This window comes from Plectropomus leopardus, chromosome 14 (assembly GCF_026936395.1).
Source record: "Plectropomus leopardus strain MGB_pleo_1.0 chromosome 14, ASM2693639v1, whole genome shotgun sequence".
NCBI classification, from domain to species: domain Eukaryota; kingdom Metazoa; phylum Chordata; class Actinopteri; order Perciformes; family Serranidae; genus Plectropomus; species Plectropomus leopardus.
The window spans coordinates 13,292,972-13,311,340 of record NC_142189.1 but is presented as its reverse complement, the minus strand read 5'-3'; the positions used below and the strand labels follow the sequence as shown (position 1 = coordinate 13,311,340).

Sequence of the window (18,369 nt, the reverse complement as noted above, 5' to 3'; positions counted from 1 at the left end):
AATCCCATTACATTACAACAGGCCCAGAGCTGATCTAATGGAGAGAACATTAAAACCATGTCGCGTCCAGTCACTTACTTGATGGATCCTGGAAGAGAGAGATGGAGAGGAGACGGAGCGTTTGAGAGAAGGGGGGAAGGGTTAGGAGTGGTGTCGATATGACAGTGTGGATGCAGCGATGGAAGGCGTGTGATGGTACCCCGGTGCCCTTGAGCAAACTGTCATTCAAACCACTTTAATTAATTTCTTCACTTTGTCGTCTTCCCCGCCTCCCTTGTCACACACTAGCGTATTAAATACAGGAGGCTGAAATATAATAGAAAGTGTGTGTCAACAACTTTGGACTCGATAAAAAGAGTATTTTGTAATGGAAATGTGTGGCCTTGTGTCTGGTAATAGCCAAGATCTGCCAACACTGGCTTCCTCGTTGTCAGAACAGGCTGAAGTAGGCATTTTGGAAACCCACCATTTTACAAAATGGCGCTTTGTATTGTTAGGGTGTATAATTAAGACCTCATTGTGACAGCCATTGAGAGCGAGCTAATGAGGGTTCTGATGTATTCCATATGAATATGAATATTGAATTTTTAATATTTTATGGCTTTCTAATTGCCTTGGTTGCTGTTAATGGTTTTGACTGTTGAATATTACCCCGACTGAATGTGTGGCATGCGTAAGTACCTTTTAAGCCGGGGAGCTGATGAAATAGCCGCATTCTCAAGCCGAAATTCTTTGCTTTATGATTGCCGTGTATGTATCTTAGGGGCAGATACATATCTTGACTGAAGGCATGTCTGTGACTGTGAATACATTTGAAGCACTCTTTTACTCCCTTACCAAGATGAATGTATATATAATTACAAAGTATATCACGCACACTACCTTGATATAGAGTTTAATGGCCGTATCGTTTCTTTGTGGAGCATGTCTGCTGGCCTTAATCTTCCCCACAGCTGACATCTTAATAACTCAGTCCTCTCCATCCATTTCCACAGGAGACATCCGGATGTGGGGGAAGGATTAGTTTAATGAATTTGACAATTAGTAACAGAAGTTAATGACTGCATGGGGCTAAGTACCCTGATGGACATGGCTGGGGGGACTGAGGGCTTCCATTGCTCTGGGCCATAGATCCTCATTAATAGCTTTTCTGCCTGCTGGAGAGGACAGGGGAAGCCAGGCCAGGCTTTTGTTTAGTCTGCCTCTGACGGGGCTGCTACGGGGTTGCACTGTTGCACAACGCCACGCCAGAATTAGTCCCGCTCTGGGCGTGAGTTAATGCGGGGCCTCAGGTCTTGGATCAGGTGAAGCTTCCTTTAATGAGCCGGGGTCATTAAATGTTGAAAAAAGAAAAGTGACATGGAATCGGGGCGGGCAGGGAGATCTTTCTTTGGATCTTGTGCCAACAGTCATGAAGAAAGAAAAGTAGCTCACGGGTCACAAGAGTCCCGATGACCTCTGCCTTGATTTATCGTTATGTTAGCTTCTTACCCGGATCCCACCTCTAATGTAGTCAAAACATCGTTTAGCCAGATAGCTCTCATAAAGATTTTATTATTATTTATTATTATACTGCGCTTCATGAGCTACCTTGTCGCTTTGTCAGGTATTCTCACTATAAACCATTTTGATAAATTTTTCAGCTACCATAAAATCAAAGTTTGTATTTTTTATGGCATCATGAATACACATGAAACAATTCCCATAATATCCATCAGTTCAGATTTATATATACATATACCCCTTTTTCATAATAATTTATCCCACCTTTCCCACAGAGGATGAGAAAGTATGTCTAGAATTTGTAGAATGGCGTCCAGAGCAGCATTAGCTGCCCCCTCATTCCTGTCTGTCTCCTGGTGATAGCTGTAATAGCGACGAAAACATAACCGCATCCAAAAATAATCATTTTCCAAAGCTGTTTGCCAAACGTCTACGAGCTACAGTCTCCATTGAAAACAAGGGGATGTGTGAGAAATTTGTCTTGTGGTCATTAGTAGCAAGTATGCCTGGGTATTATGAGGTTGCATGATGTAATGTGAGATAGCTTGTGAAAAGAGAAAAAAATTAATGGGTCAAGACTGAGCTGAGCCACAGAGGCCTGACGGGCCCCCTATCGGGGTGGGCGATATCCCCCTAGAACAATATCAAAATATTTCAGGGTATTTCTGTGATAATGATATGACATAATATGACATAATATTGGAAAATATATTATTGTTAAATTCAAGAAAATGCAATTGCAGCAAAATATTGTAATAGTATGATTTTTTTTTTTAATATCAGCTTAAACGTATCAGCTTGCCTTTAGATATTCAGTAAAAACTAAACAAAAATGATCTCAAGTTTGTAAACAACAGTAGTAATTTTCTGCCATACGGGGCACAACTTGCCAAAGATTTGGCAATGCTATGCTGAACTAAGGTAGTTTGTCTGTCTCATTTTGAACTCACAATAGCATTTGCTACCAGAAAAAAATCAGGGTCAGGTTACCAAAACATTTCTGCTTTTGTTTTTTGCTTTTACTCTCGAACAGTGTTCTGCAGCTTGGCAGGTGTCTTGTAAGTGAGCTCCTATAGTACATCACTTTAGAAACATGCATATGATAAGTAGGTACAAATGTAACATATTCAGGCTTTGCAGAAATTTACAATGCCAACATTTTCTTCTTGTTACTGGGCTATCTGGTGACCTCTCCTTGTGGGATTTTTGGCTCTAGCTTGTACTCAATTGGGTGCGTCTGCTGCAGGTGGTAAAATGAGTTTGATGTATTTCCCCCCTTTTGTTTTACAGTTGTTTTATTTTTCTTACATATTGCATTACTGAAGTTGTTTCCATCTCTGGAATTAACTTTTTCACCATAAAGTTGGGAGTAATGTTGCTTTTAGCCATGTTTGCTATTTCTGTGCCTAAGGACATGACAGTATTACATAAGCAATTACTGCCATTCTTACAATATAGATATACTTTTTATTATATTAAAAATGATTCCAGTATTTTCATGAACAATATGATATGGCACATCCCTACCGAGAACCTACAACAGTGTGACTCCAGAGAGAAAGGGAGACAGGGAGGAGACGGCCAGACAGAAACACAAGACGAGGATGTTGTTTGCTGTTGCTCTGATGCTCTGTTGTTCTGTCAGGCCAAGTCTGGTCCTGCCAAGTTTAAAGCCCAGGGACCAAATTGGTGTTGATGTAGCACTCTCCTTCAACACTCTCATTCCTATCTCTTTCCCTCGTTCTCTCTGTCTCCCCTTATCCCGCACTTTACCTCCTAATATGCCTCTTTAGGAAGTGACAGTTGTATTTAGGGAAAAGGTTATCATTGTATTAGAATAGAGTGCTGGCCCTGAGGCTTACCTAGAATTACATGACACTGCCTGCAGCCCCCTTCACTCTGTGCTGGGCTGAAATGTTATCAGTCTGACTTAATTACTGTCACTGGGCAGTGGAATTGACTGTAATGTATATTCCACTGTTGGACACGTTGTGGAGATATTAAAACTTGAGTAGTGAATCCCCACATTCTTAAGATCTCTTGGTGTTTAGCTATAGGTCAAAGAGTTAAATTCTGGCGGTGTATTTGTCTGTATGTGTTTAACTTATACCTCACATCCTCTCCTGCACCGTGAACACCACACACACACACACACACACACACACACACACACACACACAGAGCACATCCTTTATCTGATTAGCTGGCACGCCTACGTGGAGCTGTGTGTGTGTGTGTGTGTGAGGCACAGTGCATTGCAGCGCAGCGTCAGGCCCCAGGCAGGGCATGGATTTCATTTAGGAAAGTATCAAAGGTTTACACGCTGTTCGCTTTAATCAGCATGTTTATCAGGCAGAGAAAAATTGCAGGAAGGGACCACAGGGAGAAGGAGGGGTGGGGGGGTTATCTTAAGGACCAGTAGCCAGGGAAATTGATAATGGCTACAAGGTAATTTACTAGAGACTTGTGCATCCCTCCACTGCTTCTACCCTTGCCTCTCATTCTAATTACAGCCTATGTAATGTTCTAATGAATCTGCAGGTGTGTGTCTGTAGGGGAGGGGCATGGAGGTAGGGAAGGAGGTTGTGCATGTGTGTTTATGTATGTGTGGGAGCGTGCACCGCTAGCTTGCACCTACGTTTGTTTGTTTGTGTCACTCCGGATCAAGCCTGTTTTTCTGTGAGAGAAGATTGAACGCATCTCAAGGCTGTGTCAGCGCCTCTCGAGTGTTGTCTCACTGTTTCTGAAATATGAATATGATGTGGAAAGCAATTAGATTAGCCCTCAGCAATATTAAAGATACATGCCACTCACAGACACAATGCTCTACTGATACTTCAAGTTGTCACCGCAGTTTCCGTCTTCCAGCTAGGCTCGCGTTAGAGGATGGAAGCTGCGGCCACTCATCTCCCGCTCGCACTAGACTGCTGATAAAGGTCCAGGAACTGCCTTTAGTTGTGCCGCTGCCTCCAGTCACACACCCACAAGTACGCGTAAACACACACGTTCGCACACAGAGCCGTCCGCAATCCTCCAGGGGATATGGGCTGGACCATAAAGGCCTTGATATGACCAGAATGTAAACATCCCCATAGGATTGTGGTCCGATGAAAGGAAAGAATCGGCTTTCTTTGTCTCCATGTATGTGTATGTTTACATGTGTTTGCAAGGTTTTGTCCAGATAACACTTTAGGATAGTATTGTAGGAGTGGCCTGTGGGTTGGTGACATCATAATGCCGTTACATGACTGTGCAACGGAAAAGGCGAGAAATCTTTGCGGGTAAGTTTCTTCCATCTTTTCCTCCCCACAGGAAAAGGAGGGTGTCGAGGCAGTGTCTGTTGGGGCCATTCTCTCCGATTACCAGAGGGTCCGTGTGGAAAATGTGTAAGTCAAAAACACACACACACTTACGATCCAGAACATACTTTCTAGCTAAAGTGCAAACACACCCACAGCACTGAAAAAAAACAACTATTTGTTTTAACTTAAAAAAGTTAGTGTCTAGGCTGCCTTAAAATTTAAAGTTGACTGAATTTAAGAGGACAAGTTGAGGTAGTTTTGTAATGATTCAAAATTCAGTCACTTAAAAAGTTAAGGCAGCCCAGACGCTAACTTTTTTCAGTAAAAAAAATAAATTTTTTTACAGTGTGCGTTAAAGCCTCTGAACTCGAATGACGCACGCTCTGTGGTCCACCGAAGGAAAGGAGTACATCCTCTGTAGTCACTGTGTGTTCCAAACTTGGAGTTTTGTTTAAAGACACACTCTCTCACACACACACACACACACACACACACACACACACACACACACACACACACACACACACACACACACACACAGAGTTTTGTTTATGCCGTTTTATTTAGACTAGCTTTGATTTTTATGGTGTGGCTCTGTTTTTACACGGTGATGATTCCAAGAAAAAGAATGAAACTGATAATTGTCATGCGATTCTGTTAACATAAAAAACGCACTTTCCTATTATGGGTGAAACACAACAGTCTTATTGGCAGAAAGTTGAGATGGTTTCCTTGTGTCACAGACACGCATGTGTCTTTCTTGTTTTTGTTTAATTCTTCCTTTCTTTGTTTTTTTTGGGTTTTTTTGCCCTCCGTCATTTCTCTTTGTTCTCTTTTGTTCTGAACTTCCACAGACTGGACACAGTGCAGCACAAAGCTCTCATCTGATTAACAAATCCTGCTTTCACTCAGCTGTTGTTTCCCTTTTTATACACTAGATGCATATACTGTATGTAAACATCTCACGCATTTCTTTTTGGGTCCAGTTACCTGCTGTGGATGTCTGTTTCATGTGAGCTCATGTGACAGACATGTCACAGTTAAAAGGGATAGTTTGGATTTTTTGAAGTGGGGATGTATTCTCTGTAAATGTTATTTTTTCAATTGTTTTTCAAAATTCTTTTTATGTATTTCATTGATGATCAAACTTAACTTTATTCCATTTATAGATTTTCTTATTCCACTGAACTCCTTGGGATTTTTTTAATGCTTAATCTCTATGTGTATCCATGTTACTGTATGTGTACAAAGCAAGCTATTCAAACAAATTGCCCCCGGCGGCATTAATAAAGTTGTTTTAAATTGAAACTGAAACTGTCAGATTAAAGGTAAATCGTTGAAAATACTCTAAATTTAGCATACACTAAAACTGGTATTGTTAGTTTGTTTTTACGTGGGACTTTTTTAGGTGGTTAAAATCAGTTTTGTTGCTGACCCCCAGCGGTATATTGCTTGCTTTCTATGTGTTCTTGCCTGCCTCTCCAAACTGGGGGCGTCCAGACTGTCATATTACAATATACAGTACATATTACAATATATCTCATGTAACACACTGACTTTGGATAAGTACCCAATACAAACCCACTTAAAAAAACCTCAACTGTTCCTTTAAGGTGGAGTTTTGTTTTGTCTTTGAGTAAAGCCACTGGTGGCAGGTGGGAGCATGTCCTGTGGGCCTATCAGGGTGGTGGCCTTCCTGCAGATGAAGAAGTTGCCCAGCCCTTGTTGGCTTTGAAGTTGTTCAGAAGCTGGCAAATATTCAGTATTAACTGCTTTGCATATCCTTCTCTGTCTACTGCTCTACCTCTTCCCTCTCACCTGTTCCCCAGATGTTTGCGGCTAGGTTTGCAGCCTCTGGCCTACCTGTGGCGCCGAGACCAAGAGTCCCTGCTCTCTGAGATGATATCATCTGACCTTCATGCTATCCTCATCAAAGTGGCCGCCTTTGGTAAATTTGTGTCTCACTCTTTTGTGTCTCAGGCAGTTGTTTTTCCTCTTTTTTTTAGTTTCTAAATGCCGTGTGTAAAGTGGTGTTTGGCAAGTAGGACAGAAGGGACAGAATTTGGATAAGTTAGGGATAGGAGGAGGAGAAAAGGAAGGTGTAACCAGAGAGAAAAAAGAGAGACAAGCAGAGTAATGCCCTAATCATTAATCTGTGGCTTAGCAGCGGTGTTGAGACTTGTGCCAGCGGCAAAGGTATTGAAGCAGAGAACAATATGAAAAGATAAGAGGCACAGGGAGAGGAGGTGTGAGGGAAGTGCGCAGTGGTATTGGGTGGGTGTGGGGTGGAGGGGGTTGGCAGTTGAGAAATAATCACAGGTGATTGCCCCTCACATTAATGCAACCTGTCAATAAGTGACGCATGTCCCCATTGTGTGAGAGAAACACTGCATTCTCTGCTTATGCATAGCTCCGAATATATGGTCCGTGAAGTGAAGATTAAAATCTCTCATTTACGTTTTTTTTCTACTGCTTCAGCAGCGGGGGAAGAGGTTAATGTGGTATCACTTGCTCTCTACCTGCCTGTTTTGGAGCCTGAGGACAGGAAGATCAGATTACTGAAAAACAGGAGAGAGTTAAAAAAAAAAAAGTTTTCTTTTTTTTTTTTTCTGACGTTAAGATCCCTACCTGTATCTACTTGACAGTGCAGCTGGATCCCTTTTGACGGTGCCAGTGATAAATGATAATTACGGCTACAAATGGTTCTTTTTGCTCTCAAACTACCCACGGTGATAGATCATCATGTAGACACTGTTTACGTGCTGTTAAGTGCTTGTTGTCACCTTTGGTAGCAATCAGTTGGAAAGGGGTCCATGGCTGACTGATGACCCGGAGAGCTGAGCGAGATATTTCGCGTGTCTTTCAACGCTGCTCGAATAACCTCTCATGGAATGCACTTGTCAAGCCATTTATCTTTGGTACTTTATTTGCTGGACCCATTTCTCATTTTTAATGGTCTCATGATAAAGGACTTTGCGGTAATAAATGATAAGACTTGTCAGATGCCCGTCAGAGAAGAGATGATGTCAGAATCCATGTTTTCATGATTCTGCGAAACTATAATTACTGTTTACCAGCCAAGATGTATTTTTATTTCAGTTACACTCATAACCAGATAATAGCCAAGTCTGCATTTCTTATTAATTGGTAGTCATGATGCCAAATTTCCCTCCTAGCATAACACACATGCAGACAATAACCACACCTTAACGACCTCAGTCACCTTGTAACCCAGCTACCTCTGCCAAGCTCTCTTTTCTAAACACAACTTCGTTCTAAAAGCAAATTCTCAACATTTTTTGGAAGATTATAATTAGAAAGGAAAATCACCCCGGGTGCTTTCGGAGTGTGTATCTTGGCCTCCGACTGTAGGTGTTTGTGTGAGTATGTGTGCATGTGTGTTTTGGCTACAGGTAAAAAGCAAAGATCTTATCAGCCCTGACTCCTCACCTGTCCCGAGGCGGTAGTAATTAGAAAGGAGAGAATTGAATAGGGGTGTAAGCGCCCACGGCATTTTAGGCAGCACTCACATAATTGCAGCTTTGGTGGGAGCAGGTCTGAGCAGTGAGGTGTGCTGTTTAGGGGAGATTGGGTGACACAAGGGCGTACCTGGTGGCCTTTGGTGTTTGTGTGTGTGAGTGTGTGAGTGAGAGAAAGAGATTTGCAGGGATTTACTTGTGCAGACCTCATGAAGAGAAAAAAAACTTTCTCAGGGCAAAGGTTAAGTCTGCATCTGAACTGACAGGCAATCCGGCTTATGATATTCTGTGGTGGTATGAAATGGGTTTTGGTGGGCTCTGAATAGCGAGGAGTCATTCAAGATTAATATTCCTTCATTAGGCACTCAGAAAGACAGGTGGAAATTAGCTGTGAATGGATAAAGGAAAGAAAAAATACTTTCTTTCTTAAGGGAGGATATATTCCTTGATGACAAATCCCTGCAGTGAAAAGACAGCTGTCCAAATGCAGGATGATCCTCTAAGTGAATTCTCTAGAAGTGTTCATTTGCGTGCTGATGGCAGCCTAAAACCACAAAAGAGAGAAAGAGGATTTTAGTCTATGAAGATGCCAAATTGCATGTAGTGAAGTTAGTTCAACTATCAGAATCTAAGCGTATGAATGTCAAAAAAATGCTTCTAATTAGCAAAAAAGCATTTCTTTCAAAGGGAAATGCATATTTTTGTTGGGAAACTGCTCTGTATAACGAGATATCTCTTGAGGTAACCGTGGTAATTGGCAATTCCAAAAGCTAGTATTAAATATTCATGTAATTAGTTAATTGATTGATTAGCACAGGTGTATATGAGGGCACAGGATCAGCAGTTAATTGGTCCTCAGCTCCAGAGATAATTGGCATGTGTGAAATCAAGGTCTATCCGCCGGAAAACCTTTTATCACTGCATGATCTTTTACCCTTCACACGAACACAGCCTTTGTGCCATGAAGAAGGGAATTTATGTCACAAATTTGCTTTTACTGATCACCTCACCCACTTAAGCACACTGAATATAATTTAATATATACTTAAAGGACAATTAATGTTCAAAGACATTAAAGAAAAATGTACTGAAAAGATATTTCAGAGGGGGTCATTGAAAAGGCAATTTAAACAGCTTTCTTTCTGTTATGTCAGGAATGAAATTACAGCCTGTTTTCTCAATTACCTACCATACTGTAACGTTGTGTCTGAGCTGCAGTACCAAGGCATATAGATATGACAAATGATTTTAAAGAGCCGGTATCATGCAGAAGATATTTTTTTACAAGACAAGATGCAAGGTTTTACTTGGTGTATAGGCAACACATTTTTTAAAACTGGAGAATGTAATCTTGAAATGCCCCCCCCCCCCTTGCTTTGTAATGAAAATAAATAACATCCATATTACTCAAAATTAGGGCTGGGCAATCAAACAATATTATATTAATATTGCGATGTGAGAATAGATATCGTGTTAGATTTTGGATATCTTATTATCGCAGATATTGTCTTTTCCTGGTGTCAAGGCTGTATTACAGTAAAGTGATGCAATCTTCTGAACTTAGGAGATTGTACTATTATTTATCATTACTATGGATGACACAATGAATCGATTAGTTGTCATCTATTAAATTAACTAATTTTTAACAATAGATTGGTTAAATAGATTCGTTTGAGAAAAGTAAGTATTCTCTAATTACAGTTTCTTAAATGTGAATATATAATATTAATATAATATAATATAATATAAGACAAAACAAGACATTTTAGGACATTATTTTGGGCTTTGCGAAAAATGAATCAACATTCTTCACCATTTTCTGACATTTTTTAACTAAACAACTAATCGATTAATTGAGAAAATAATCAAGAGATTAATGGACAATAATTGTTAGTTACAGACCTACACTTATTCATTATATCCACTTGGGATGGGATAGGATAGACTTTATTATACTATATTATACTATACTATATACATTATAAAAACAGTAAAAGAAACCATACATACATCCCAACACAGTGGAATTCAACAATTAAAACAAAAAAATACATACATTCATCAACTGCACATTCCCATCATGAAAATAGTGTCACAGTATCGATATCGAGGAATTTGGCAAAACATATTGTGGTGTGATAATTTGCTAACCCACAATAAGAAAATAGACAAGAAAGGGTATCTCATGAGGTTAAGTCCCTGGACAACCAGTTAACATGCATATTCTATTAGCCAGTGAGCATGACCTTTTTGACCTTATGTTTTTGAAAAGTTGGTGTTGGGGCTCAAGTTACAGCTGAAGCAGTGTAACAGTGTAAATATGATTTTTTTTTTAAACCACCCGCCTCATATTGGATCTTTGTGTGAATTTCTCAAACTGAAAAAAAAGATTCATTAATTAGCACAGGTCAGTTTAGTCTGGGTCAGGTTCTATATGGTTGTAAGTACTCCCAGTTTCTCCTTTTTGATTTGTTGGGCTGAAAAGATTTCATCTTGATGCGATTGCTACAGAATTCATGCTGCCTATTATTCTGCTCACAGACACTGAATTTCAGATAAGAGCCTGACAAATTTCACATATAACCTTAATCTTATCATCCTTTGTACGGTGCCGCCTCCCTCCCCTTCTTTCTTCCTCTCCGTTCTCCGTTTCTCTATCTCTCTCTCTCTCTCTTGCAAAGATTAGGTGATAGTGAACAGCTATTGTTTTGGCGGGGGTCTTTGAGAGAGCGTTGTTTAAAGGCTGATGCAGCTCACCTAGTAGGGAGGAGATGCTTATTTCATCCATTTAAAGGCTAAAATGTTACACATCATGAATCCAATTTTCTCTGCCTTTTCTCTCTGAAGGCAGGGATTAAAGCCGAGCTGTCAGCTGGCACACCAGATCTTAAAGACAACCCACGGATGTCTGCGATACTGCGCTCAGCTCAGCCCAGACAGTATCTAGAATCTCCCAGCTTTTAATTTAGCATTAGGCTCAGTAAGCAAAATCACAAGCAGTTTCAATTAAATAGGCAACTCACTGCCGTGGGTTTACATGAATCAACGTCTTCAAGGTGGGAAAAGGCCAATAATGATCGTTAAAAAAGAATTAGTCCAAAAGTGTGCTTTTGAAATAATTACCATTGACTGCTATAGGGGTAGGAGTGAGAGCTGCATGGAGAGTTTTTTTATTTGTTTTTTTTAATCTGGAAGATTTGCCTTTTAGTCCAAGTATTGACTTCAAAAAGTGAATTTCTGACTAGAAAAAAAGGGTTTTGCAGATTCAGTTGTTGTTGTAAGCTTTATCTTAGAGGGTTAAAGGAATATATCACCACCCTTAAGATCATTTATATGTCAATTACTTGCCTAGTGTCACGTTTAATTCCTGAAGGAAATGTGATTTTTCTTGCACGCCTCCGATGAGCAAAGAATCCTAAAAACAAAGAAAATTCTTGATGAATCAAGAATCCACGTTTAGCGACAGCAAAACTGTATCAAAACATCTTTTACAAACTTTCATGGAACGGGGGTAGTGTGAGGGTGCGTCTTTAACTGCGTGGAAACGGATGCTGGGTTCTACTCTCATGTCCATTCAGTGACAACTTTCATGAACACAGTGGCAGTTTGTGTCTGGTACGGTGCTTGCTATGGTTGCTTAGCAACCTCAAAGTCCTCTTACCAGAAATCTTGAGTACAGAGCTATTTCTTAACTCTGTATTGTGCCTAAAATAAAGTCTGTGGGAGAGATGTAAAGCTCAGGTTATTCCTGCATTAAAATGATCACTTTATCCTCCATATTTATCAGAAACTGACATTTAGGGAAGAAGGGAGATAATGGCTGTAAATGGTTTTCCCTGTCACATTACTTGCGGTGCGCACTGCTGTGTTCCAAAAGTTGAACTCTGTTCACTTTGCTGGTCTTATACTGCCTTGATCGGTCAGTTTGCTTGTTGTTGTGCGAGTTCGCTGTATATGAACTAACTTTTTCAAATACCAAATTCACACAATAACACAATAATCTTACTGATTTCGGCAGCAGTAGACCAGCAGCTCCTGTGTTCAGTGAGGCAAAAGTACTTTTTGTTGATGGACTCTGGCTTTGAAGACAGTATACGGAAGTTTCACTTTCTGTTTGGTTCTCCGTCAGAAAGGGCTGTCTGTTGGAAAAGTACAGAGCATACAACTTGATAATGAGACTTGAATTATACATTTCAAGTTGTCTGAGTTTATCAGCTGATGTTTTGATATAGTTTCGCTGTTGTTAAAGGCAGTTGCCTATGTACGACGGAGGATTAGGGCCAGATACAAAAAAAAAAGTTTGATTTCGAGAATAAAGTCATAATATTATGAGAATAAAGTCGTAATTTTGAGAACAGAATCACAATATTTTGAGAAAAAAGTATTAGGCCTAATATTAGGAGAATAAACTCGAAATATAACGGGAATGAAGTCAAAATTTTATGAGAATAAATTTGTAATGTAATTTTAAGAGAATTGAGTCGTATTTTTACGAGAAAGATCATTTTATATTACAGAAATTAACGTACTGCAAGTCTATAAAACAGGTAAAATTATGACTTTATTCTTGTAAAATATGATTTTTTTTCTTGTAAAATTACAACTTTTTTTCTCATAAAACTCTGACTTTATTCTCATAATATTACTCCTTTTTTCTCAAAATATCACAACTTTTTTCTCAAAATATTATGACTTTATTTTGAAAGTCTAAAAAAAAATGTGGCCCTAAAAGCCAACTTGTATGACTTTAGTTGAATAAAGAATTTCCTTCACTTTTGATTCTTTGTTCACTATTGAGCCATGCAAGAAAAACAAATGTTTTTTTCACAAACTCGGGGTGAGCATTTGATCTACAAACAGTCCTCAGGGGATGAAGTTTTTTTTACAGTTTTTTCACATCTGTAATATAAAAAACTAACTTTAATGCTTAAATGCCTCTTAGTTTACTGGTAAACTTTTTATTCTTGGCTCATTTTAAGGCCCTAAATGTCAACAAGGTTTTTGAAAAATGCTCTCCCTCATTACTGGGCTCCCTGGTTTTAAAGTTCACTGAATTTAATTGGAGTTTTATAGGATAATACGAGGTAAAAAGCCCTTTTAAAGGAGAGCCATTCCTCTCAGTCTCTCTTAGGGAAGCTCCTCTCTCTCCAAAGTGCGGTCTTACTGTCTCTGGCGGCAGACTAATGGCAGCTTCTAGTGGGCTTATTTGGGTTTAATGTGGCATAATGAGGTTAGGTAATTGGGTTTAGGTCAAGTTGTAAAACAGGTTCAGAGGAGACAGAGATGTGAAGATCATGTAAATGAGTGGTGTTAGATCGCTGAAGGCTCACACCAGCGGCTACTCAAAAGACTTCTCAAAGCGTGTATTGTACGAGTGCAAGCTCATCCCACCTATCCTCATTTCCAAACGGTTTCAGTAACCTTAAGACAGTCAGGAACATCAATTAAGAAAACACTCCTACAAGTGCTAAGTGGTCTTGGGAGAAATACCTCCATGTTAATGGCGTCTGTGTATCATTTTATCACTCACTCCTGTCTTCCTAGATTTCCATCGTCCTCTTCCCTCCTTGTAAATATCAAATCATATATCATATATTATTTAAGAGCAGGGAAGTTAATGAACATATTAAAAAACGTGGCATCCCCTTAGCAATTTGGAGCCAATTATTAAAATTTGTTAAAAGGCATGACTAATTAAAGAGGATATTTAAATGGGATTGAATTTTAATGCTTTTTTTTTTCTTCTCGTGCCTTATTACCTTTGTGGCAGGGTTAAGATGAGAGGATGTTGAGATTAGATATTCTCACACTAATTAAGACCACAGATCCCCCGGGAAGAGAATAGGGGGCCTGCTCATTCTCTTCGTTCACACTCCCTCTACCCTCCCTCCCTCCGCTGTCGGCCTCCGTCTCTCCCCCGTAGTGCTGGACCACCGAGGCCCAGAGGAGAGACACATCTGGGATTAAGATGAACTCAGGATGGGATGCGACGTCCTTCCTTCACGTTTCCCCTCTCGTCTCCCATCCATTGCTCCCCATGGGGCCCGACGGATGACACGTTAACCTTTGAGGTTGTCAGGCCATGAGAGAGGAGAGATTCTCACATTGCGATTAACTTTGTTCCTTTAATTAAACACATGAATGTGCCGATGAGCGTGATCACGTGACGCCTCGGAATAGAGGAGCTATATTGGATTTTTTCGAGAAATTATTGGGGACAATTCAACACAATTTTTTTATTGCGATGGCATTGCTGTCACAACTGCATATCACTCTGTAAAGGTCATAAGCAACTTGTTAATGATTATGTCAATCAATTAAGAGGTAGCCGTACGAGAAGGAAATGGAAAATGTTGGAGAGTAAAACACGCCATTAACTACTCAGTCCCAGTAACTCTGCCCTCGTATTTTAGATTACGATCAGGTTTTCCGCTATTGACATATAACTACACAGTGTGGAATTTCCTAAAACCTAGCATTTTACATCCATGTCCTGTTATGTTTTTACTGTTCTATTCTTTGTAGAAAGCACCTGGTACTCAGGGCTTTTGTTTTTCGTCGGAACACTGAAGAATGTACAGTAGGAAAATGTTGGCTGCACTTTCTTTGTGAAAGCAAGTTGTTTACAGGGTGAGATGGAGTTCAGCGTGGTGCCATCAGCGACAGGCGTCTGGAAGACAAAATCAGGATTTAGTGTCACGAAGGAGTAAAACCCTTCGAAGCTCAACAAGCTGAGTAAAGTGTTAACTGTTTAAGTTCACCCTTTTATTCCTGCTAATGTGTGCATAATCCCTAAATAAGACTGATCACAGTGCTAATCTTTGGATCTAATTGTGGATATCTTATTAAAAGGTTTTGGCAAAGCGTTGTTTTTCCTTGTTTTTTTTTTTGTAGAATCTACTTGATTTGTTGGTTGGTTTTACTTGTTTTTTTTGGGTTTTTTTTTGTCTGGGTCTTGTATTTTAGGAGTGTGGCACCACTGGGTATTCACACAAAACTCTCCTCCAACCTCCTTTCCCCTCCCTCTTTTCTCTCCAATGCCTCTGAGTCACTTCCATGCACCATTTCAGGGGAAGGGGAGGGAAAAAGGCAAATAAACAAGATCTCTTTCCAGAGTTTATATTCTCAAAGGGAACTAGATGATGGGGGCGGTGGGCGAAGGGGGCGTGGGGGGTCTGCGGCCAGCAATTGAAAACTGTTGCCCTTACCCGGAGAGATCTGTGTACACTACTTGCAAAGTCAAACAAATAGATCCAGGGTGCAGGTTTACGTGTGTGTTTGTGCGACTGCCCGTAAACCTCCCTGCCTGTCATCTTCAATCACGGTTCTCTGTTCCTGATCAGACCTCTCTCTCTCTCTTTCTCTCTCCACACGTGTGTCTGTGTGAAATTTTGTTTGTGTGTGTATTTCTGTCCTTGTGTATTGCTGTGTGTGTGTTCGTATGTCTCCCCTGTGTGTTTCTCACGTGGATGCCAGGTCTGGATCCAGAGAAGCACTTAGGGAAACCTCTGGCTGACATGGAGCCCTATCTGAATCAGGTCACACACTAGCACATACTCTGCCACCCAGTTTACACTCTTGGCTGCAGTATTTTATGTATTTCATGTGAAGGTGTTAATAATTGACAGTTTAAACCATTATCTGATGAGAAAAAAAAACGACTGAGCAATTCTTTCAGATAAACTGTTAAAAATGTATATTAAATATGATACAATGGCGCTATGGTAAGTGTTGAGGCAGCGGAGTCTGCTGTCCAGACTGGAGTTGTGTGGCGCCGTCAGGGCAATGCCATTATGTTGCTTCTGGGAGATTATTAAGTTTATAAGACTTCTTGAAAAGCTAATGATCCAGAGACAGAGATGCAAAACCAATAACCTTTTTCCACAATTGCCCTCATTTGATACAAATGCCACGCCTCTTCACTGTTGGAAAGGATCCGCAAACTTTCTGTTGCTGCCTTTACATGGAATCATCAGTTCAACGGCTGCCATCAGCACAAGCTAATACAGCAGTAGCAGCGAACATCTCGCATCTCGTTAAATGGTCCCAAAAAAACTCACACCAACATCAAAATGGCTTGACCTGTTAGGTAACATTAGCCATATGATGCTTACAGTTAGCCCTGATTGTATTATATTCATTGCTTCTTTTTTAATCACAATTTTAATTTTAAACTACTCTAAAAAAAAAAAAAAAATGCACTTCTAACTTGAACTTGCAGGCACTTTACATTAGAAATGTAAGACTTGCACTATTTATAATTAATTATAATGTGTTTGTGTATTTGTAGGCTATAAGTAAAGCAAATTTTAGGTGAAATTTTGCAACCTGAGTGGAAAGTGAGAAGTATTTTAATAAGGTGTTTTTTTACTTTCATTAATTAGCTCTCCCAGAAGTATGGAGTTCATATTTGTGGAGAAGGGGGTGAATATGAAACCTTCACCCTTGATTGCCCCCTCTTCAAAAAGAAGATCGTCATGTAAGTAAAGAAATATGAAGGTACAGAAATATGTCTGTATTAGAACTCAGTTACGCCATTTTCAGCATGTGGCTGTTTTGTGGCTAGTTTGAAGAGTTTTGTTTTTTCCAGCATGACTTTACACAAAAGTTTTGTTTTTCTGTGTGCAGTGATGCAGCGGAGACGGTGATCCACTCGGCAGATGCCTTTGCTCCAGTTGGCTACCTGCGCTTCACCGAGATGCACACCGAGAACAAAGATGCCGTGAGTCAAAATTTTGAAGGAACCCACGAGTGCAACTTGTTTTACAAATAGGATCAATGCCTTTCAATGCTGGATCAATCGTTCCACAACAAAAGTTTGAGTAACTTTGGGGTTTATTACTTCAAAACCACCGTGAGGGCAAAACAAATACAAGAACAAAACCTTTTGGTGTCTGATAACTTTGTCGAGCAGAAGAGAAACACGGTACTGCAGGGCAGGGTTCAGATCAAACCTCCAGAGGGTCTCTCTCTCTTTCTCTTTCGCACACTCTTGCTCTCGGTGTCTCCCTTCATCTCTCACTCTCTCTCTCCTCTAGCCCCACATGGCCTACTTTGACGTCTGCAATATTCACTGCCGCCTGAAACTAGGCCCAGCTTAATAAACATGTCTGCTCACATTAAGGCGCTTTGCATTCAGGTAGCTGGCTAAGTGGACACAGACGGGGGTTGCAGGAAGGCAGTAGGAATTGGCTTTTGGTTTATTAGAAGGAGCTGAATGGGGGCTTCACAGACAAGAAGGGTGACACTTTGAAACATTTTTACTTTCCCTGCAACAACAGACAACTTTATAATAATTAAATTATTGTCGAGAATGCTGCGATGGAGACATTGACCTCATTTATGTGTTGTTTTAATTACTCTGGTAGGAATTGTCTGGTTTAATAAGACACCTACGAGTTGATGAGCGTTCCTGGCAACAGGAAGTGCTGCTCGCATGCCGCTGTATTTGTAACAGGGAGATACGACTATAAGGGTTACACTGTGGGATGCTACTCGCCTGTAGCTTCACATGTCTCCAGGGTAAAGCATTTGCACTTGTATGTCTTTGCACATCTCACAATAATGTGTGCATTTTGATTTTGTTTGTGTGCAAGAAAGCGTGTGTGTGTAGCCTCGTGTTTGTGTATCTGCATGTTGGATGGGGGTTGGGACTGTTATGGACAGAAAACATACCCCCATCCCACAACCTTCGTGACCCTGCAGCCTCACTCCCTACAGCTATATATTTTTTCACTCCCCACGCTGCCGCTCCCACCCCCATCACACAAACACACACACACACGCTCACACAGCCCCTGTAGCCCCCCCTAGGTTGCTGGGGGAAGAGCAGGGAGATCCAGGGCCTGCGAGGGGAGGCGAAGGCGGAGAGGGGGGGCAACCAGGGGAGAACCTGCCCTGGTTCAGCCTTCTGAAGCTCTTCTCGTCAGGGTGACAGATCTGCGGTGACACCACCACTAGAGGAAACTGCACCGGGCTCAGGGGGTGGGGATGGACCACCATCATTTGCCCTCCGTTAATGCTAGTCAAGCTATTTTTCATGCTGGCCAGGAGAGAGGGGCTGAAGTATAATTAATTTGATTATC

At 40.6% G+C, this 18,369-nt stretch overlaps 1 protein-coding gene across 1 annotated transcript in view; it reads left to right on the top strand.

The window, feature by feature from the left end:
- dph6 (diphthamine biosynthesis 6) overlaps positions 1-18,369 on the top strand; it is a 71,987-nt gene that overhangs the window by 12,793 nt on the left and 40,825 nt on the right. Inside the window, exons 4-8 of the mRNA XM_042501344.2 lie at positions 4,816-4,889; positions 6,635-6,753; positions 15,761-15,822; positions 16,669-16,763; positions 16,913-17,006. Of these exons, the coding sequence (XP_042357278.2) occupies positions 4,816-4,889; positions 6,635-6,753; positions 15,761-15,822; positions 16,669-16,763; positions 16,913-17,006 (444 nt within the window). The remainder of the gene's footprint in view (positions 1-4,815; positions 4,890-6,634; positions 6,754-15,760; positions 15,823-16,668; positions 16,764-16,912; positions 17,007-18,369) is intronic.